Source organism: Zalophus californianus, chromosome 7 (genome assembly GCF_009762305.2).
Source record: "Zalophus californianus isolate mZalCal1 chromosome 7, mZalCal1.pri.v2, whole genome shotgun sequence".
Lineage (NCBI taxonomy): Eukaryota > Metazoa > Chordata > Mammalia > Carnivora > Otariidae > Zalophus > Zalophus californianus.
In genome coordinates this window covers 135382193-135405559 of record NC_045601.1, presented here as the reverse complement: position 1 = coordinate 135405559, position 23367 = coordinate 135382193, and the positions used below count along the sequence as shown (strand labels likewise).

The following is a 23367-nucleotide window of genomic DNA, read 5'->3' as shown; positions in this document are numbered from 1 at the left end:
TGCTGGCAGAATTCACAGTGTGCTCAGACCATTTCCTTCCCCTCGTAATTGTAAAGGGAAAAGAAACGAACATGGATGTAGTTCCTACTGAATGCCGGAAGCATGTTTTAGCTCATGTGTATTGCATGAGTACTCTGTGCTTAGGTACTGTGCTAAGTGCTTAATACGTAGTACCTCGGGGCGCCTGTGTGGCTCAGTCAGTTAAGCGTCTACCTTCGGCTCAGGTCATGATCCTGGGGTCCTGGGATCGAGCCCCACGTCGGGCTCCTTGCTCAGCAGGGAGTCTGCTTCTTCTTCTGTGTTCTCCCTCTCTTTTTTTTTTCTCTCTCTCAAATAAATAAATAAAATCTTTAAAAAATACAGGTAGTACCTCACTTAGTGCTCACCCCACTCCTGCAGGGCATGTATATTTATCCCCATTTTAAGATGAGGAAGCAGAGACTTGCCTTCTGTAACTTAACCCTAAGCACAGGCGCTCCGATCAGGTCTAACGTAGATGACCTCCTGAAGCCACCAGCAAAGGCTAGCCCTTTCTCTGGGCAAAGCCAAAGCCCTTACTCCATAGTGGAAGTGGAAAGAGGTGGGAGATGGGGGCCTTTTGCACCCAGTGGTTGAGACATTTTGAAGGAAGACTGGCAAACCCAGGGGAGTAACTAGACATAAGAGTTAAGCGGTAGGGAGGCCCCCACCATGAGGCTCTGCTCTTACCCCTGGGGAAATGGCGCAAAACCATTGGCACCAGGGTGGAACCAGAGCGGATGCTGGTTCGAGAGGCATGATGGGGGAAGTTGGAGCACCCATGTGGAAATTCCCTACAGGCAGTCAGGGGAATGAGACTGAACTTCAGGTTAGAAAACGTATTCGGATTCTTTCTGTGATAGACACTGCACTTTCTCACGTGCACGATCATCTCTCATGGTGCTCTTTTGAGAACGTCATTATGGTTTACATGTTATAGAGGAAGAGGCAGAGGCTCAGAGAGGTGAACTATCTTCCAAGGCCACAGTACTTTGCTGTGAACAGGGCACGGACTGACTGTGTTGCATTTCATTTGTCCATTAAACTTTTTATTGCCAGTTGAGAGTAGAGTTCCTCCCTTCCCCCAACATTATTTGTTGTCTTTCATTTGCTATGAAGGCCTTCACTAAAAGAGGCCGCCATTTTTTTGTGTGCATTTATAATGTTGTAGACATTCTGGGGAGGAAATGGGTATTCTGAAGAGGTTAAGTAGGGAAGAGATTGGTTTAACTTGTAATGAGTATTTGTCCCTAAAGAGTGTACTGCGCTCTGTGTCAGAGAAACCCAAAAGCTTCTACTTATACTGCAGGAATACATAGCAAATAATACAGACAAACCCAAATTTAAAACACGAGTGCATTCGGATTTTATTTTTGAATGTTGATATAACTGAGCATTTGTTCTGCAGACCAGGGTTTAGTCCAGTTTAGGAGAAAAACTTACCAATCCACCAGCATGGATTATTTCCTAGAAGGATAGTTTTAGAGACTTGGTTAAACTTTCTGAACCCATAAGACTGAAAATCCCTCATTAACGGAGGTGAGGCAAGGAACCTTTTAATTAGACATTGTTTCACCTAACGTCTTGGCTGGAATCGGCTGGTGCTGTGACTCACAAAGGAATCAGGGAAAGAAGTCAAGGAAGGAAAGTATTTCTGTAATACAGATGAAAATGTGTCCTAAGTGAAGGAGGTGGGGTGGAAGCCCTTCTCAAGAGATGATCCTAATTTCAACAACCAGTATTCATAGTTCTTGCAGTATGCTAGACCCTGGTGTAAGTTCTTTGAACGTGTGAACTCAAAACAAGCCTATGGGGTAAATGCTGGTATTATTCCCACCTTAGAGATAAAGGGACGAGGCACAGCTGGTGGGCGAAGGAGTCAGAATTATAGCACCGGCAGTTAGGATCCCAAGCCTGTGCCTTCAGCCCCCCAACAGAAGGTCATTTGATGCTTGAAAGTGGTTCATTGCTAGAGGTCGCTTGTTTCGAGACACTCCAGCCTGTATGCTAGGAACTGGCTGCATTGTCCCAGGCAATCCCCTAACAACTCCGTGAGATAGGGCTTATTACTATCTCCATTTTCTTAAAGAGGAAATCAAAGCTTAGAAAGTTGAATAGCTCCCCTAAAGTCACCCATCAGCCAATGCCAAAAGCCAGCACTGGAGCCTGGACCCGTGTGACACCAAAGTCCAGCCATGCGCTGATTGCCCAGCAAGGAACAATGCCCAAGCGTTGTAGGTCTCTAAATGCAAAGAATCGGCAAAGCATTTCTTCTCTTGGACCAGCTTCTTTTAGCAGTCGATTTGACTGTGCCTGACTTCGAGGGTACTGACATTCTTCCAGGGAAAGAGTAATTTTTTTATTTTAAGTGAATGAATACCTGATTAAGTTAATGACACTGAGCCAGGGGGAGGAGGAGCCGTTTGGCAGCCGAATTCTGTAGGGTTCCTGGCAGCTCATTCAGCGTCCTCTGTGCTCCACCAGCTTCGAGCTGGCCGCGTGTGAGCCCCGTGAGAGACTGAAGTAATTATTTCAGCTTTTTGATTGAAAACAGCTTCAAGTAGCAAGTTATCCCATTGTCCATTTTGCTGGTGATTGGAAACGACTCAGGGGCATCTTCGGCTTCACTATGTAGCCTCATTCTGAAATAAATGAAGGTGGAAAGTAGGTTTCCCCCTTGGTCTGCTTTTCAAAAGGAGCCATTCATCTTTGGAGGGTCAGAACTCAGCCACCCATTCACTGAGTGTGAGTCATACCCCTAATTTTAAAACAAACATTTATTTCGGAGAGAATTCTTATCTTAGCCGATTTACAGCTTGTCTCCCTGTCCTTTCTATGCTTGATTTAGGCTGGTTTCAATAAAATTGTTGTCTTTGAAAATACATATTCCTTCCAGTAAATCCAAAGACGACCAGAAAAATTTCCTTGGGATTGATGGTTGAACAATCTGGACATGGTTTGGAATAATCGGACGTGAACTTTCAGAGGCCTTCCCATCTAGCACACGTCTCTAACAACCTCTCACATGGCCCACTTGTACTTCCTGCTGCAGGAAGGCTCGGAGGCTAATCATCTCACATGAGAATTTGTGTTTGCAATGGAATCTCTAAGCGCAGATGCTTTTCAAATGCACAGTATTTTATGTTCTTTGTCATGAGTTCAGTGTTTGATCCAACACTGTATCATTATATCCAGCAACCTAGAAGAAGATCCAGAAACGCTTTGCCTTTTAGGAGCCAACTTCTAGGAAAGACGAAACTGCAGTATGCAGACACAGGATGGGGGCAATAAACCAACAAAGACAGGTCAGCAACCTAGAACGTCAAGGGGTGATGCAATGTCAGGCTGTCCCCAGCACAGGGGGGTCACGATCTGAGGAGGAAGACACACGAACACAAGTTGCCGGGACAGTGAGGGCAATGGAGTGAGACCAGGTAGTTAGTTTAAGTGCTGGTGAGCCGCGGAGAAGCAGGGTATGGGCAAGACTGAGTGGTCTTGTGTGGCTTGGCTGAGATTTTGGGAACGTTTACAAAAGAAGGTAACAGTCAGGGTCCCCACTGCGGGCAGAGGCGTGGAGGGGGTGGCGGGTGTTAGCCCAGGGGTGGGACTGGGAGGAGAGTTGAGCGGACAACTGTAGGGTAGTGGGGGCGGGGCAGGGGGAGGGGAATGGGGCAGGACTCGGAGGAGAGGCACGGGATATGGGGCTGGGAAAGAGACGTGTGAAAGAGAGCTTAGAACAGTGGTGCTCAAAAGTATGGTTCCCAGACCCAGCATCTGCAGCCTCTGGGACTCCAGATGTGAGAACCACTGGATTAGAAAACAGGCAACGGGGCGCATTTGTGGAGGCGCAGCGGTTGGTGCGGAAAGGGCTCGGAGCGGAGGGATACGCACACCCAAGGGCCTGGAGCCCCGCATGTTTGAGGGTTGGAACGGGACACAACGGCAGCCGCTTGCTTAACGTGTTATCCGTGGCGCCTTCACACTACAGTGACAGGAGTTGCGTTGTGACAGACACCTCATGGCTTGCAGAGCTGAAAATATTTACTAGGTGGCCCTTCCCCCAAAGCTTGCTGTCCCTGACACAGAGGGTGGGGCTGGCCTCCCCTGGGGATAAAGTACAGGGGCCGGAGGAGGATGGGGATGCTAGCCAGCCCTCTGTCCTGAGCCAGCAGCGACCGGATAGAGAGTTTGGGGGTGCCGCCTGAAGTGCATCCTCCTTACCTTCTTATCGCTTGTCGTCCCTGTTGGGAATGTGAAAAAGTGCGTATCATCTGAGGGCTTTTAAAGATGCCCTGAAGCCCTGAAGTCCCGCCAGGGAAAGCCGGTGATCTCTAGCAGGTGTTTTGGCGAGTTGTGCAGCTCCAGGCAGAACAGGGGGGAAGGGAGTGGGGAGGGGACAAGGGGGGGGCAGGGGCACCGCCCAGTTTGAAAACAAAATTGCAGTGGATTCGCAGACTTTTAAAATCGTGCCTTGTAATTTTGAGAAATTCTTTTTTATCGTGATAAAATATACATAACATAAAATTTCCCATCTTAGCCCCTTTTAAGTGGACACTTCAGTGGTATTGGGCACATTCACATTTTTGGGCAACCATCCTCACTATCCATCTCCAGAACCTTCTCATCATCCCAAACTAACTCTGTGTACACACTAAAACAGTAGCTCCCCACCCCTCTCCCCTACCTTGGTCACCTCTGTTCTACTTCTGTCTCTGGGAATTTGCCTATTCTAAGTACCTCTTATAAGGACAATTGTACAATATTGTATTTCTGCATCTGGCTTCTTTCACGTAGCATGATGGTTTCAGATTCACCCATCTTGTGGCATGTATTAGAATCCCCTTTGTTTTTAAGACTGAATAATAGGGACACCTGGGGGGCTCAGATTTTCAGCATCTGCTTTCAGCTCAGGTCATGATCTCAGGGTCCTGGGATGGAGCCCCGCATCAGGGCTCCCTGCTCAGTGGGGAGTCTGCTTCTCCCTCTCCCTCTGCTCCAACTCCCGCTCGTGAGCTCTCACTCTCTCTCAAATAAATTTTTTTTTTTAAAAAAAGACTGAATAATAAATCGCCCAGTGTATGGCCAGACCACGCCTTGTTTAGCCATGCATCTGCTCATGGACAGCCTAGTCATTTCCACCTTTTGTCTCTTATGAAGAATGCTGCTGTGGACAGTGGCATACGGTGTCCCCTGAGCCCCTGCTTGCAGCTCCTCTAGGTGCACACCTAGAAGGAGAATTGCCGGATCACATGAGAATTCTACACTGAATTCTTTGAGGAACCACCAGACTGGTTTCCCCAGCGGCTGCTCCGTTGTACGTTCCCACCAGCTGTGCACACGGGTTCCAATTTCTCCGCATCTTCTCCAATGCTTGTTATTTTCCTTTTTTTTATTTTTAAGTAATGGCCACTCTCATGGGCTTGTAAGTGGTATCTCCTTGCGGACATGTAATGGATGTTCCAAGTGCAGCCAGAGGAGGCGAGAGCACCATCTTTCTGTTGGCGGGGTGGGGCAGAGGATCGGAGGCTGTATTTAAGCATCATTGAGACATTCTGCTGAGTAGTGGTGGAAGGAGCAGGAACTCAGAGATCACGTGTGTGATCTCATCTCTGGCTGCACATTAGAATTCCCGAGGGTGTCTTTTAAAAAAATGCCCGTGCTGGTCCCCACCGTCGGGGATTTGGATTTAGCTGGCTACAGTGAGTCTGGACATTGGTACTGTTTTTAAAAGCCCCCCCCTCCCCGCCCCGGGTGAGTCTGATGGGCAGTGAGGGTTGACTTCTTGGTCTATAGGTGCAGAGAGTAAGGCCCCAAGACCAAGTCTCCTGGGTTTCTTGTCTCTCAGCCCAGAGCTGCTGCCCCTGACATACCTGTTGTTGAGCAGAACCGAGAACACAGGGAAACCACTGCTGTCCCAGGCATGTATGCAATTTCCTTTGTGTCCTGCAGGAAGTACTTCCTCCAAAATCTGGAGAGCCAGCGGATAGGGCCCAGCCCTCTGTTCAGTCCTGTGGGATGGTCAGTATCCAGTGGCCGTGAGAGACTTCCATCAAGTCCATTCATTTAGCAGACTGAGGATGTTGAGACACCAGCGAGTTAGCTGATGGGTTGCCCCCATTGCTCCAATACTCTGAAGTCCGGACCTTGAAAATTGAACTACTCGATGCTCTTATATGCATGTGCCACTGGGTAATTGCCATGGGGAGGCCTTCTCCGCTGGGCCCTGGCCCAGTTTGGATTACGCTGGGTACCATGTTCTCCCCCCGCCCCCCGTTTCTGTTCTCATTTGCCTGGCCACTGTTTGGAGGGACACAGATTTGGACTGATCTAGTCATTGGCTAATGACTTATTCTCATCCATGAACGCTGGTGGACTTCATTTATTATGTTTATTTTTTTAAGATTTTATTTATTTGAGAGAGAGAAAGAGAGAGAGAGAGAAAGCACGAGCAGGGAGAGGGGCAGAGGGAGAAGCAGGCTTCCCGCTGAGCAGAGAGCCCAACTTGGGGCTTCATCCCAGGACCTCTTGATCATGACCTGAGCCGAAGGCAGACGCTTCACCGACTGAACCACCCAGGCACCCCTGTTCATTTTATTACTTGATCTGTTTAAGTGTATAATCATCACAAGCTGTAAGAAGGGGTTTATGGGCCAAATACAAAGTTAGAGAGAACAGTTTTCACAAGACTGCCCTTACTTCTGATACCAGTTACAAGTTTGGAGGGGTTCCCCAACCACCCTCAGTTTCGATCATTCCCTAGAAGGAGTCATAGAACTCACAGAAAGCTGTTACACTCACAGTTAGAGGTTACCACAGAGAAAGTATACAGACTTCAGTCAGCCAGGGGAAGAGGCATATAGGACGGACTCTGGAGGGGCCCAAAGATGCTGAGCTTCCAGGCGCCTTCTTCCCACAGAGCTGGAGGGTCTTACGTCCTCCCACCATGATGTGTCCGCATGGACTATTGCCCCCCAGGGAAATTCCCTTGAGCTTTAATGTCTAGAGTTTTTACTGGAGCTCAATCGCATACCACCCACATGGCTGCTTTTTTTGTCCCCAGCCCCTCCCGGAGGTCGGGTGAATACCTTTAATCATGTGTTCCACCAGAGGTCGGGAACTGATACTGCCTGGCCCAAAGCCCCCATTCTCATAAATCACGTTGTTAGACTGTCTGATGGCCACACCCCTGCAGACAGACATACTTCTATCAGGCAGGATGTCCCAGAGGCCAGACCTGTCTTGGAGTCAGGTTAATCCCGCACTGCATACCAGCAGATCCACTGCACAATGCAAGAACGGGAACCCATGCTTGTGTAGCAGATGCACCAAGATCTTCACCTTATTTTTGCCATGTATGAGCCGTGTAACCTTAGGCAAGTCACTTGCACCCTGAATCTGAGCGCCCTTGTCTTTGCCACGGCATGATCGTACGCTGGTTGCTACTTGTCTGGAAAGCATCGCTCTAGCCTGCACCAGGAAAGCGTGACTTCTGTGATACCTGCTTTGCCTTGGGGAGGCTGGGTCCCAGAGCTCTCAGGGCCTTTGTAATCAAGAGGACTGAAAAATGGTACAGCATCCTAGAGACTGGAAAACAACCAGAGGAGGGAAACCAACATTTACTACCCTGGAGGAATGCCTCGTTAGTTGATGGATTATCCAGAGGCTCCCACTTTCCTTTCATCCAGCCACATCAAGGGCCGTGAATGCTTTGAGATCCGCCCACCTCAGAATCCTCAGTGCCAGAAAGGCATTTTTCTAACTTGATGGAGATTTTCACATTCTCTGTTCATAAACTTGGACCATCTGATCTCCCAGAGATCCAGCCCCTGGTGGCTGGTAGCATCTAAGCCTCCTCTAGCTACTGCTGGTGCTTTGCTTTGTGGTGTGTAGCAAAGCTGAGGAGAGTGTGTGCAGGGAGACAGCTGACAGCCTTCCTGTGGGATGTGGAAAGAAGATTCTGCATTTCTCCACAATGCCTTTTGGGAATTACTCATCCAAGAAGTATTGTGGAAAAGCAAGCGGAGGGGAATAAGGGACCCAAACACTTACCCTTTACCGGGAAATGCCTGTAGCTTGAGTTTGGCATCCCCCTTTCTGTTTATTCTACTCGTGGATGTTGAGTGGCTTGCATGCTCTTTGGTGTGAATGAGGGCCTGTGCTTTGGGAACTGTTATCATCCCATCGATCAACTGAAGAAAGAAAATAAATTCTCAGATATCCGCGACTTTCTCTTTTATGTAAATCACAGGTGTAAGGGGGGAAAAATCCAGGTGTTTGAAAGGATTGATAGTTTGAAGGTAACTGTATTGATTTTAGCATGGAACCAGGAGGGATCAGCAGCACGTGGGTGCAGGAGAAAACCGGGAATTCACAAGAAAGCATTTGCGGAATTAAAATTGCGATGGCTACTATTTTATTGAGTGTGTACATTATGCAAGGTGCTGTGCATGGGCCCAGTTAATTGGCAGAGACATTCATTACAACGTGACACATGGTGGAAACACTCGCCTCCCTAAACGGGGCGCGTGTGTCATTTAAGATTAAAATTACATTAAAGGAGAAAATATATTACATAGGCAGTTAGGGGCGAAGCCAGATTTAGAACCTGTACCCTGCCCACCCAGAGCTTATTCTTTTTACGCTCTGTCCTCTTTCTTATTAGTAGTAATAATAACATTGATGGTATCAATCAGTATTCATATGAGTCAATATTATTCATTCAATGTTATACGTATAATATTCCTTCCTATCAGTATTCGTATAATAATATTAATTCTTATCCTGATACTGCAGATATGCCAATGGATGGGAATGCTTAATGAATTCTGGGGTGAGATATACTCGTGCAGTGCTAAGAACATTAAATTGAGAGTCAAAAAAATGACAGATTCTTGTCCCCCCAGCCCTGACTCTGTGTCACTGTAATCAGGGCTCTGCACCTGTGGCAGGGGGGCCCAGGGATGAGGCAATGAAGGGGGCCAAGCACCGCTGCCCAGAACAGTTCGCTCTAGGGCAAGGTGAGAACCACCCAGTATAGGGCACTGGAACATGCCTGTGGCACCCGCTCTTCCCAGTCTTCAGCCAGACCAGTGAATACACGGAGATTCGGGTGTCCCCGTGTCGCGCATCTGGCCCCCAGGACACTAGAAAGCAGCTTGTGTGTCGAGACAGGGAAGGTCTTGACAGAAAGGCATTTCCAGCTTTTCTTAAAAACTCAAACCCCGCTGGACAATTCATTTGGGACCGGTTTCAGTCCAGATGGTTATCCCTCCAAGTGATTATTTTTCCGTCTTGAGCCTTTCCAGGAATCCCAGCGCGGGCAGGCTGCCAGGGAATACTGGCTTTGCAGATGCTACAGTGACATTCCACGTGAGCTAGCACAGCCCAGCTGCGGGCCTCAGCTTCTCCCCCCCTTTCCCGCATCCTGTCCTCCAGCACACACAAACGCAGGCCATGTCCCCGTGCGGTGGACCCCATCTGTGTGACGGCCCTCCTTGTGTCTCCATGGAGGGGGGCAAAACCCACTCAGAACACCCCCCCCCCCGCCCCCATCTCACGGTCATTGTGTTGGCCAGGAACTGTAATGGCAGAAGCCAGGAATCTGAGTCAAGTTTCGCCCAAACTTGGTGAAGGCTATGTCTTTCTGTGTGGCTTACAGGAGTAGCAAAGAGCAGAGCCCCGCTTAGGGACAAGGGACATGGCAGTTCCACTACTTGCCGGGCGGAGGAAATGAGCCGAAGAAGAACAGCCAGAGAATCCGTGCATCTTGAGGAGTCCCCTCGGACATCTCCGTTAAGGCTTTCAATCAGAAGAATGATCCCAGATGCGACTGTGTTCTTCTGAGTGGATTCGTATCTTCTAACCATGTATTATGTTTAGTGACAGTACTTGTTGCCACAAAAATGTATAGGTGAGGGGCGCCTGGGTGGCTCAGTCGGTTGAGCACCCAGCGCTTGGTTTTGACTCAGGTCATGGTCTCAGGGTGGTGGGATCGAGCCCCGCGTCAGGCTCTACACTCAGCGCAGTCTGCTTGTCCCTCTCCACCTCCCCTTGCACACACACACACTCTCTCTCTCTCTCTCTCATAAATAAATAAAATCTTTTAAAAAAATCTATAGATGAACGGGGCCCCCACAAAACTATTATTCATGGTGCTCCTACTCTGAAGAGCAGGGCTTTTTTCTCTGCCTTTTCGTCATCCTACTAAAATCCCAGCTGCTGGTGGTGGTGGCAGATCCCTGTCCCCACAGCCAGTCCCTGCCTCAAAGGGAAACGCTGTGTGGTGTGCATCATGGCCTTTGGCAGAGGGCACCTGCACCTTGGGTGCGGCCTTTAACTTGCTTTTTGTGATGCTGGATGGGGAGCAAGTGTGTCCACGGTCTTGCATGTCTGAGCTACACAGGATGCCCTTTCGGGGGCCCCAGCTCTACTAAGACCCGGATCAGAATTGGGCGGGTGGCATTGAGCTGGGTGCTGGGTTGTGCTGGGGACCCCCAGCTCACTTACCCGGGAGGTGACAAGATCCTGCTCTCTCCTCCTTAGTCACCCCAGCCCGTGGCGCTGAATACCATGTTGGCCGCAGTCCATGATTAGCAGTGGCTCCAATTCCTTGCATATCTTTCCCCCTCTTACCTCAGTGCATCCTGTCTCTTTCCCACATGGAACAAAGGGATCTTTGCCATTGGGCTGCCATCACCATGGTGCATCCCTGTCCATCAGTCTGCCCAGCATCATGGTTGGAAAGAACAAGAAAGTGGTTTCCAGGGTTGGCTCCCCGTCTGACTCTGAGGCCTGTGTCCCCATGGAGGTAAAAATACAAACCCCAAGAGTGTGTTAGGAGGGGTAAATAAGATGTTGAAGTTGAGTTATTGGCATGTATTAGATGACCAATCAATGGAAGCCATTCGTATTCATTTCCTAGGGCCATCATGATCAATTACCACAAATGTGGTGTTTTATAAAACCATAGAAACTTATCTCACAATTCTGGGGGTCGCATGTCTGGAGACAGGGTGTCTCTGGGTCCCTCCAGAGGTTCTTAGGGAGGATCTGTCCTTGACCTCTCCAGCTTCGGGTAGCTTCTGGTTTTCCTTGGCTTTGAACCATAAAACTCTTCTGTCTCTGCCTGTGCATCTCAAATCTTTCTCTGCCTTTCTCTTACAAGGAGACTTGTCATCGGATCTGGGGCTCACCTGGATAATCCAGGATCATCTCAAACCCGAGATCCTTAATTACATTCCCTTTTTTTCCAAATAAAGTCACACTCATCGGTTCCAGATGGACATACCTTTTGGGGGTCCATTGTTCAGTCCCTTACCCTGTCTGATTAGTGATACAAATTAAGGGACACATTTGTGTATCCTTAGGGACTTGGGTAGACTGTGCATGACAAGCTGTCATTCTTTGATTTTTCTCTTCGAGCTCATTGCACTTCTGTGAAGATCAAGATCCGTGTCCCAGGGTGCAGAGGAGAGAAGGGGGGGGGTCTGTGTGTGTTGGGGTGAGGATATCAGCTTCTTCTCCATAGTTGCACTCACCTCCCAAGAAGTCTCTGGCCTAACGAGACCCGGGTGGGAACCTCCATCCCGTTCAGAAGCCACCTCATTTTGGACCAAGAGACCTGTCCAGTGAAGCTCAATGCTAGGCAGAGCAGAGAGAGCAAAGAAGCAGTTTTCATTGAAGACACAGCAAAAAGAAAACTGGAAAGTAGGCAAGGCTTATAAAAAGCAAGGCCCCTTGACACAGATAAAATCACAGTCTCAAAATCTTTGTGATGAAAAAAATATAAAAGTAGGTGGCCTGAGCACCTGGGCAGGACTAGGGGGTCTGTGCCACCTATCTGGGACCATCAACAAGAGTCTCCAAACTCGGTCTCAGTGGTTGGGGTGACGCAGAGATCCCTACCTCATTAGGCAACCCAGCCCATTCTTAACAGTTCTGATTACTTTCTGATTTTTACTGTACATACTCATGTAATAGGGGGCTCAGTTCTGTTTTCCTGCCTTCCAGGGACAGCCCTTTATAGACCTGAGCATTACACCTACAGTCCGGCTTCTCCTGTACTTCCCCAGGCCATACATTCTCCATTGGCTCTTCTGTTACTTGCCTGCCTGTGTCCAGACCTCTCGCTAACCCCATCGTTCCACCCCGGACCCACCCCTTGGACTGTGGCTTTACCAACATATGATGTTGCAGTATTTATCCCTTTATTCTGAACATTGCGCTTCTACAAGTGAAGCTTGTAATTACTCCAGTCTTTCAGGCCCCATACCAAACTGTTGGCTCCTAGTAAATGTATGGTCAAACAAAATATTCCTGGGCTCCTTCATTAGAACCGGTCTTAAGCCAGATCTCTCCAGCCCCTGCTATTAAATGCATTGAGCTATTGAAACCGAGGGCAGGCATTTACATTTATTCTCCCGAATCTTAATTTTCTTGGTTTTGTGCCATCACTTCCAGCTTCTGAGGATATATGGGTTCTCCCCACTATCTGAAAGTAGAGCATTCCTATGAAAACTCTTGTATGCCAAAATGACATTAAGTGAAGGTGCAATTATCATTCATTTATATGGAGAAGGTTTTAGCGTTCCCAGGCCCCCAAAATAACCTCTCTTAGGCTTTCCTGATACCTCAGGACACATCTTGCTAACAGATGCACAAAATAAATCCAGATAAAGCCCAGATGCTGCAAGACACAGTTCAAACTCTGGCGGCTTGACGCAGAGATGCTGGGTGTAGTTCCCAAGACAGGCGCTTGGTGGCGCCACTCTCACTGCTCAGTGTGCACGCTGCCTCTCCATCCCCTTCCCGAAAAACAGATGCTGAACGCTAGCTACCTTTGCTTTGTAGCCTTTTTTGTAAAAGCAAAATCCTCTTTGGATTTCTTTTGGCTTGCAAAAGCAGGTGCTCATGTACGTCTTAGCAAAAGCAAAGTGTGTAACACAAACTTCCAAAAAGTGGAGGATCCCTGTATTTGAATATTAATGGCAATAATAGATAGAGCTTCTCTTCCAGCTTTCTCTTACCTCTAAACATGACAACAGAAACGCTAATAAAATGTTGAGCAAAATAGAACTAAAAATAGAGTTCTGGCATACCATTTGCCCCACGCGGACCCTGAAGAGTTAAGGGCCACAGTAAGTACTAGAAATGAAGTAAGTAGTTGATGAATGTGAATGTGTGATCCACGTCCCTTGGGGCATGCTTGTCCAATCAACTGTGAAGGTATCTGATTGTGCCATCATCCAGCCCACCTTTCTCCATCTTGGGAGTCCCACGGATGGTGGGGTTAGGTCTACTTTTCATATTTAACCTAAATGCAGTCCCTTCTGCAGGGCACAACACCGACCTTCTAGTTTAGCAGCAGTATAAAACAGAAAGGAAGGGGCGCCTGGGTGGCTCAGTTGGTTAAGCGACTGCCTTCGGCTCAGGTCATGATTCTGGAGTCCCGGGATCGAGTCCTGCATCAGGCTCCCTGCTCAGCGGGGAGTCTGCTTCTCCCTCTGACCCTCTTCCCTCTCGTGCTCTCTATCTCTCATTCTCTCTCTCTCTCAAATAAATAAGTAAAATCTTTAAAAACAAAAACAAAAACAAAACAAAACAGAAAGGAAGATTGGCACGTTCCGGACTTAGAGAATCCTGGCCATGCCCTGGTGACCTTGCCTATCGGGGCCAGATATTCTGTTTCCTAAATGCTCATACAGTTTTTCCAGAACTGACCCAAGCTCAGCAATCTGCATCTCTCCCTCTTTAACACTGAAACCGTGCTTCTGTGGGATCCACTCAAACTGAGAAACTCACACCATGGGCTGTGCTAGGCAGAGCAACCCCGTTTACTGCCATGACCTTGGGGTGCATTTTTAGGACTGTATGTATCAAGTTCTAAGGAGTGACTCCCACTCAAAGCAGTTCGTTGTTATTTACAAGACTCAGAGTCAGTGGGGACCCATTCTCACATCTGCAGGCTCAGAGGCATCTCATTTTCCTATCATTTCTGAAAGAGCGTAAATCCATGGTAATGGGGGAAATTTTTTTGAATTAAAGCAGAGATGGAAGTGTGGGGCTTCTTTTGTTAAATTTTGTTTTTCTTCATGGAGATGACTGAGTCATGTATAAAATTGATAACAGCTTTTTTTAAAGTATGTTTCCCTATATTTTTTGGAGACACAAAGAACCAGAAGAAAAGGAATATTCGTTACTTAGAACGATATTGAGCCTAAGTGACCCCAAAATAAACCCCTGAATATTCCCTAAATATTAGCTGCTTATCTCCGAGGCTCCATCCACTCTGTGTTTGCATATACAGCACCCAGTTTTATTTCTCAGAAACTACTCCATCAGAAAGAGAGGCTAGAGACGTTTAATTTGTTTAGGAGCTGATGATTAGAAGATTTAATCTCGTACCTGAGGTTCTGAAACCTTTCTGTGCATATGAATCATCTGGAGACCTTGTTAAAATGCAGATTCTAAATCAGGAGGGCTGGGTGGGGCCTGAGATCCTGCATTTCTAGAGCTGCTGGGGGTGGGGGGAAGGGGTTGGTGACTGGCGTTGCTGGTCCGAGGACAGAACTTTGGAGAGCAAGGCCTTAGGCCACTGAGCTAAATTATAAAATACTGAGGGAGAGAGAAATGTAGACATAAAGAATGCACTTAAGGTGAGTGCATTCAGAACAGAGGTTCTCAGGCAAACCATACCTAAGTTTGCGTTGACTCATCCAGTATCTTTCTTAATAATAACGTTTGTACAATGGGATCTGCACGTGTGGTTCTCTGGTAACTTAGCATTTATAAAATAGTGTGTGGCCCCATGTTTGGAAGAACTCTTTCTGTTGTTCATCCAGAAGTGAGCTCCCCAGGGGCCCAGGTGAACCACTAGTGTGTTTCAGCTCAAGAAGGTTATTAGGGACACTAAGGCCATTTGCAGCTAGAAAGAGACCCTAAAAGCAAAAATCCTACTCTCCTTTTTTTTTTTTTTTTTTGTATCTATTTCTCTCTCCCTTCCTTTTTTCCCTTCAGTGCTCTTAAACCTTCAAAGTATACCTCTCCATTCTTTCAATGCCGTGAATAATCGAACAGCCTTCAAGGGACGTGGTGGCAAACTGTGGCGCCCTCTGGTGGTTCTCTGAAAATACAGCGACTCAATCCCTCCCCTCAGTGCTTATCCCTGATGGGAGATTCAGATAGTACAGAGCTGGTGAACACAGAGAAGGGACGCATGCCCCAGAATTAGAAAGCCCCTCTCTCCTCCAAGCTGCACTGGTAAATAGGAGACATGGTCCTGCTAAATGTAGCAGGAAGATAGATTAAAATTTTTATCAGTCTGGCCCTAGGTTTTCCAGCTCCTGTGTTAATCTCTGGATCCTGGATTTATCATTAGTATTATCTGGAAAAGACGTTCATCAATGGAATGCTTTTCAGAAGAATAAATTTGAATCTGTGCATTAAGGCCAGCATGTCTTAGTGGTCCATTAGCAGAAGACCAGCCCTGGAGTCTCTACAGAGACCTTGAGGACCAGCTAAGCCAGCGTCTCTCAAATGAACACTATAAACTAAGGCACTACTGAGAACCAAGTCAGCATTCCTTTTCGGATTTGCTAAAGCTGGGTTCTTTAAAAAGTACCTTCAGAAGGGTTTTCTAGTTTTGTATATTGTGCATTTGGTTGTACAAGCAATTTTACATTTGCATTGCTAATGGCCCTCTTCTGAATGTGTTTGACATTTTGCTTGGCTTTGAAAGGACTTTTATGCTGCTGCTTTTTCTTCCCTCGAGCTGCCTTGGGCTAATTAACCTATTCCCATACTGGCTGGGCCTACTATATGCAAATATTCTCATTTTGGATTCTGACATATCACTCTTGCATGAACATCCCTAATGAAATCCTCTGGGGTTTTATTGGAGCAGTGCTGCTGTGGAACCAGCAGGGGGCGCAGGGAACACTTTGCTTTGAGCAGATGTCCTAAATGACTTTCCTTTGCTAGTTGGCCTGGGAATGTGGGAGCTTATACAATTGTTTCTTAAGTGACTCTTGAAATCTAAAGACAAAAGATCATTGTCAATACTTTTTAAGCAGCCAGAAGGGGCCACTGATTTTTTATAATTTTGCAGTTTAATTTTGTTCTGTCATTGTTTTGAAAATAGCACTGTGGCGCCTGGGTGGCTCAGTTGGTTAAGCCTCCAACTCTTGATTTCGGCTCAGGTCAGGATCTCAGGGTGGTCAGATCGAGCCCCCGCGCAGGCTCCTCGCTCAGTGGGGAGTCTGCTTGAGGATTCTCTCTCTCCCTCTCCTCTGCCCCTCACCCCGCTCATGCCCGCGTGAGCTCCCTCTCTCTCTAAAATAAATAAGTCTTTTAAAAAATAGTACTTTCCACTATACAAAAAAAAAAGAGAGAGAGAAATAGCACTGTCATCCTGATTGATTTGCAAATACTGTGTGTAAATTATGTGCTGCACTATTTATAAAAGAAGGCTACACAGAACACAGTTACTTTGGACTTCCATAGACCCTAGGTCAGGAGGGCAAATCATTGACATTACTCTTTCAGCACCGATATTTCTCCAGCATTAACGTCCTCGTTTCCATACCAGCCTTTTTTTTTTTTTTTAAGATTTTACTTACTTATTTGAGACAGAGATGGAGAGAGAGAGAGAGAGCACAGGTGGTGGGGAGGAGGCAGAGGGAGAGGGAGAAGCAGACTTCATGCTGAGCAAGGAGCCCGATGCAGGACTCGATCCCAGGACCCTGAGACCGTGACCTAAGCTGAAGGCAGACACTTAACTGACTGAGCCACCCAGGTGCCCCTCCATCCCAGTCTTTAAAGTGCCTCTCTTGTCACATGACAAATCCTGTTGTTATTGAAATGACCTTTGACATTGAGACACCGAATCTATATACTTCTACCTCATACATACCTGGATCACAGCCATTAAGGATGGGGACTTCCTTTTGTGTCATCTGCCCTTTTGTGTTGCTGTTCCGTGATGATGCTGAAGCAAGAGCAACAAGGACCACTAAATCATGGACCAAAACAAAAGTTACAGATGAGGGTGGGGGAGTGTAGCTACACAGATGACAGAGATGGGGGAGAAGCTGGTGCAGGCAGAGGAGAGGAAAGAGGCCGTGTTACAGTAGGGATGTCGCCACTCCTTGGGCATTGGCCAGGATCGGGTGCTGAAGGCAGCTGCCTTGTTGTGTTTGCTTTAAAATCGGATTGTAACAAAAGAGGGTCTGGGTAGTAGAGATGCCAAAACCCCCTGGGGCCTGGAATTCCCAAAGCCCAAGGCCCATGCTGCAGCTTCCCAGGATCCCAGCACATAGCACTGCTCCTGTCTGAAGCTGCCGCTTGGAGGGGGCACTCACACCTGCTGCTTGTGTGAGTACCTGTTGGTGCCATTGATGTTCGGTCTGTTGCCAGTGGGCATCCATGTGCACACACAGTCATGGTGACTTGGGGCTCACTGGTCACTGAGAGACTGAGCTGTGTGCCCATAACACTTGGCTCCCAGCCCACTATTTATAGATCCAGGGCTAAGCACACGGGTCTGATTGATCTGAAAGAGCTTGCATCTCTAGGGTTAATGGTGGGTTGGCCCTTTCCAAGGAGAAAGGGAGGCGGGCGGTGTGAAGAGAAAACTCAGAGACTACCTGGAAAGAAAGAAAGAAAGGAATGAAGGGAGCATGTGAAAAAACCTTCAGTGCATCCACCCTATTAGCGCATTCTTATTCTTGTTTTTAAGCATAACCATATTCAGTTTTTAACTGTCTCACAGATTTCTTTTGGCTTTCTGTTACCATATGAGTAGCTGTACTGGGAATTCTTTGGAAACTTGTAGAGCACAAGATTATTTTTGGCTGCCTCTGCTGAGTTGGCATGTGTACTGTGTGTGTGTGTGTGTGTGTATGTGTGTGTGTGTGTGTGTGTGTGTGTGTGTGTGTTAGGGAAGAGGGAATGGTTGTGGATCAAGTATGAACCCAGAGTCAGGCAGAAACTTTGAGTAGCAGCTCCAGTAGACGAGGCTTCAGACCTTATGCCCGAAGACCGCTCGGGACCCCCACTCCTCACCTGCTCCTTCCCAGCACCTGCATCTGAGGCTGATTCTCCCCAGTGTCACCCTCCCTGTGGGCTTCATTTGATTTTCCAGCAGGGGAACGAAGAGGTGAGGAAGGGACCGGCGTTTCTGAAAAGGAAATTTGAGAAATAAACCATCTACCCTCTAAGAAGAAAAGAAATAAAGGAGAGAGAGTATTGAGAAACCGATCTTAGGAGATGCAGACGGTCTTAGGGGAGTTGTTAATGCCATAAAAAGACATCTGCTGTGGGGCGCCTGGCTGGCTGGGTCAGTTCAGCATCTGACTCTTGATCTTAGCTCAGGTCTTGATCTCAGGGTCATGAGTTCAAACCCGGTGTTGGGCTCCACGCCGCGCATGGAGCCTACTTTAAAAAAAAATTAAAAAATTAAAAGAAGTCATCTGCTTTAAGGTTTTGACTCGCCCAGTATGTTCCTCATCTTTCTGACCTGCTGTCCAGCACGGCCAGTGTTTTATGCGCTTTCACACGGGCCCTCATCAGGTTTTGGGAATTCACGGTGAAGCCAGAGGCTAGTCTCAGTCTGATATCTTGATTTCCTTTTCCTCCTGCCCTTCTTCCTCCCTCGCTCTTCCCCTTGTCCCCCGCCCTCTTCCTTTTTCCCAGCTTCCAGAGCTGCGGCCGGTGGATCGAACCCACGAGGAGATGATTCCTCATGAAGAGCCTGGATCCCCTACAGAAATCAAATGTGACTTTCCATGTATCAGACTAAACCCAGAGCCAGCCAGACAGTGAAACAGTCACCGTGGAGGGGGGACGGCGAAAAATGAAATCCAACCAAGAGCGGAGCAACGAATGCCTGCCTCCCAAGAAGCGCGAGATCCCCGCCACCAGCCGGCCTTCTGAAGAGAAGGCCGCCGGGCTGCCGAGCAACAACCACCGGGCGGAGGCTGGGGCATGGCTCCCGGGCAACCCCGGGGGCCGCGCCCACGGGGGCGGCAGGCACGGCCCGGCGGGGACTTCGGGGGAGCTCGGTTTACAACAGGGAATAGGTTTACACAAAGCGCTGTCCACGGGGCTGGACTACTCCCCGCCCAGCGCGCCCAGGTCCGTCCCGGCAACCAGCACGCTGCCCGCGGCGTACCCTCCCCCGCAGTCAGGGACGCCAGTGTCCCCCGTGCAGTACGCTCACCTGCCACACACCTTCCAGTTCATCGGGTCCTCCCAGTACAGCGGGCCCTACGCCGGGTTCATCCCTTCACAGCTGATCTCCCCGACGGCCAGCCCCGTCACCAGTGCCGTGGCCTCTGCCGCGGGGGCCACCACTCCATCCCAGCGCTCCCAGCTGGAGGCCTATTCCACTCTGCTGGCCAACATGGGCAGTCTGAGCCAAGCCTCAGGACACAAGGCTGAGCAGCAGCCACAGCACCTGGGTAGGACGCCGGGGCTCATCACGCCGGGGTCCCCCCCACCCGCGCAGCAGAACCAGTACGTCCACATCTCCAGCTCTCCGCAGAGCGCCGGGCGCACGGCCTCTCCTCCGGCCATCCCCGTCCACCTCCACCCGCACCAGACGATGATCCCACACACGCTCACGCTGGGGCCCTCCCCCCAGGTCGTAGTGCAATACACCGACTCCGGCAGCCACTTTGTGCCGCGCGAGGCCGCCAAGAAAGCCGAGAGTGGCAGGCTGCAGCAGGCCATGCAGGCCAAGGAGCTCCTGAACGGGGAGGTGGAGAAGGGCCGGAGGTATGGGGCCCCCCCGAGCTCGGCCGACCTCGGCTTGGTGAAGGCCAGCAAGTCCCTTCCTCACCCGTACGAGTCCAGGCACGTGGTGGTCCACCCCAGCGCCGCCGACTACGGCGGCCGGGACTCCTCGGGGGTCCGGGCCTCTGTGATGGTCCTGCCCACCAGCAACACCCCCGCCGCGGACCTGGAGGTGCAGCAGGTCACGCACCGGGAGGCCTCCCCCTCCACCCTCAACGACAAAAGCGGCCTGCACCTAGGGAAGCCTGGGCACCGGTCCTACGCGCTGTCACCCCAACAGGCTCTGGGCCCCGAGGGCGTGAAGGCCGCTACCGTCGCCACGCTGTCCCCCCACACGGTCATCCAGACCCCACACAGCGCCTCGGAGCCTCTCCCGGTGGGACTGCCAGCCACCGCCTTCTATGCGGGGACGCAGGCGCCGGTCATCGGCTACCTGAGTAGCCAGCAGCAAGCGATCACTTACGCCGGCAGCCTGCCCCAGCACCTGGTGATCCCCGGCACGCAGCCCCTGCTCATCCCGGTGGGCAGCGCCGATGTGGAGGGGTCAGGAGCAGCCCCCACGATAGCCACCTCGTCGCCCCAGTTCGCGGCCATGCCTCACACCTTCGTCACCACCGCCCTTCCCAAGAGCGAGAACTTCAGCCCCGAGGCCCTGGTCACGCAGGCCGCCTACCCCGCTATGGTGCAGGCCCAGATCCACCTGCCTGTGGTGCAGTCGGTGGCGTCCCCTGCCTCCGCGCCGCCCACGCTGCCCCCCTACTTCATGAAAGGCTCCATCATCCAGTTGGCCAATGGGGAGCTGAAGAAGGTGGAGGACCTAAAGACGGAAGACTTCATTCAGAGTGCGGAGATCAGCAGTGACCTGAAGATTGACTCCAGCACGGTGGAGAGGATCGAGGACAGCCACCACCCCGGCGTGGCCGTGATCCAGTTTGCGGTTGGGGAGCACCGAGCACAGGTAATGTTCACCCGCCCTCACTGGCACAGGTAGGGGCGCCCACCATGCCCCCATCATCGTTCTCCTGGCAAGATGAGTGTCTTCCAAGAGGCAGACCCGAATGTGCTGTGGGCAGAATTCAGGGTTTTCATGTATACCCAGACTGTAGACCTATCCTCTTTCCTGACCAGGTTCCGTGAGAGAGATGAGCCCCAATGCCCCAAGGCATCCGCTGTTTGTAATGAATTCACTTCCATGCTCCTGTAGACGGGGGCTGGTGAGGGACCATCCTCTGTAGGATTCCGAAAATCACCACTCAAGATTTTTTTTTTTTTTTTTTTTTTTTTTTTAGTTCTTTGGTTTAAATGAGGAACCCTGCTTGAGAAACACTGCAGGGCTCAAGGCCCTTCTTGGGGTCATTGTGCTCTTTGTCCCTGTCAGGAAAAAGACAGTGCTGGTCAGGGCGGGGACATTAGATGGCCACATCCCATTCCAGCATCTGTGTTTTAAAAATGTAGGTGCTATTATCATTTAGGTGTGGTGAGGCCAACAGATGAGGACACGGGCTGCCTTTGAAAAGGTAGCTTGTTCTACTCAGATCCCAAAAAGACAGGGCGTGCCATGCAGGGCCACCCGCGGGAGCACCAGGGTCAGTGAGGAGGCCGGGGGCGGGGTGGGGGCGCCAGGAGGGAACATGGCCAAGAGCCTGCATGGTAGTTTCCATGGGAAAGAATGAGCAACATGGGGTAAGCAGACGGAGGATTGGCTGGCGTGAATAATTTCAGGGGGCTCTGGGGCATAGGGACTATCCCTGGGTGTCTGGTGCCTGGGCCTGGTGTGATGAGGGCAGATAGATGTGAGAGCCCAGTGGAGGAGGTGGGTTGGGAGTGTGGGTGTTTGGTGTGCATACGAAGCTAACCCCGGGAGGGGCGGTCCCTCCAGTCTCCAAGATGTCAAAAGCCTCAGAATGTAGAAAATCAAAGGCATGGTTAACGTTGTCTCGGAATCCCAAGGTGATCTCCTGTGCATGTAATAAGTAGGAACCCCAAGGGGTAAGATTCAGTCAAGGTCAGGTGTGTTAAAGCCTGGAAGTATTATTAACTCTATGAATTTCTACGGTCTTGCTCAGTCCTCTCTTTTACAGTGTCTTAAATCATTGAACGCTTCTATTCCACAGCCCCTTTATAGAAAACAGCACTTTCCCTGTCCAGGTGGCTTGGAGACAAACAGGTTTGGCCCCCAGGCTCGGGGCTTCCCTGCTGTCTAGCCCCTGAACCCTGCCCTCCTGGCAATGTTTCCATGGAGGACTTTTTTTTTTTTTTTAAGATTTTATTTATTTGACAGAGAGAGACACAGCGAGAGAGGGAACACAAGCAGGGGGAGTGGGAGAGGGAGAAGCAGGCTTCCCGCAGAGCAGGGAGCCTGATGCGGGGCTCGATCCCAGGACCCCGGGATCATGACCTGAGCCGAAGGCAGATGCTTAACAACTGAGCCATCCGGGCGCCCCTCCATGGAGGACTTTGAAAAAAACCCCAAAGTGACGGTGCCTCCTTCAACTCTGAGTTGAGAACAGTCAGGGCATAGGTGATGTTTGGGAAAACAAAATAAAAGAAAAACTAGTAAACGGTTTGAACTGTTCTAAGTGTATTTTTAGAGATCAAGTTGCAGGGGAGGGGGGATTTTCCAGCGTTTTCCAGAAGGGCTTGTGAATGACCAGATGTGGGGTCTGACACAATGTCAGAGGGCTTACACTGCCAAAAACTTTTAGCCTCCAAAGATGTCTTTTTTTCTGGTGCAATGTCACCGTAGGCTTACAGTCTTCGGTAAGATCCAAGAGAGATTTCTCAAAGTTCAGATTAAAAAAAAAAAAAAATAGCAAAAATCAGGATTTTTTTTTTTTAAAGTGACATCTTTATTTCGAACTCCCTGCCCGTCCGTAGGTGCGGCTTGCTCCCACCTGCCTGCACGCATTGGAGGTGGGCATGGGTAGAAGGAAAACAAGTTGTCTTTAGGAAAGTTGTCTTCTAACAGACTCCAGGTGAAGCATGGAAAATAAAAAAGAATGAAAGTGTATTTTTTCATGGCACCTTCAGCCCTTCAAGCGTTACTGTGAACGGGGGCAGGCACGGGAAGAGGTGTTATTTCGGAGAGCTGCTGGTTCCTTACCCGCACTTCTTTTCACCCTGAGAATCGAGAACAGCTCCGGCTGCAGACAACATCTCCCAAGACCCCAGCATCCGAGTGGATGTGAGCTTCCCAGGCCTCTCAAGGTTGCAGATGGACCCAGCATTCTGGAGAGCAAGCAGCTCCCTGTGTTTCCCTGCTCGGTACTTTGCACCATGGATGCTTGAATGATAGAGTAATCGGCTTCCCCGTGAAGTCTCATTTCCTTCCAGCAGCCAGACCACGAGTCTCTGCGGACAGCCAGGGTGCAAATTAGAAGGTAGAATATTTGTCACGGCCTAATCGCAGGTCTGTCAGGGCGGCCCCGCCTGGGGGTGCCGCATGCTGGGGAAGGCTGTCGCCTGCTAAAAAGGTGGCTTGGGTTTTGAGCTGGAGAAGCAAAGTGCAAGGCCCCGACAGGGCCAATGATTTGTCGCTTTACCCGGAAGCCTATCAGA

General features: G+C 49.6%; 1 protein-coding gene across 13 annotated transcripts in view; it reads left to right on the top strand.

Moving 5' to 3' along the window:
* The window catches only part of ATXN1 (ataxin 1), a 397428-nt gene that overhangs the window by 359646 nt on the left and 14415 nt on the right, over window positions 1-23367 (top strand). For all 13 annotated transcript variants that reach the window (XM_027603224.2, XM_027603222.2, XM_027603221.2 and 10 more), the window contains one exon: window positions 18709-20767. In XM_027603224.2, coding sequence (XP_027459025.1) covers window positions 18869-20767 — 1899 coding nt within the window. In that variant the 5' untranslated portion in view covers window positions 18709-18868. The remainder of the gene's footprint in view (window positions 1-18708; window positions 20768-23367) is intronic.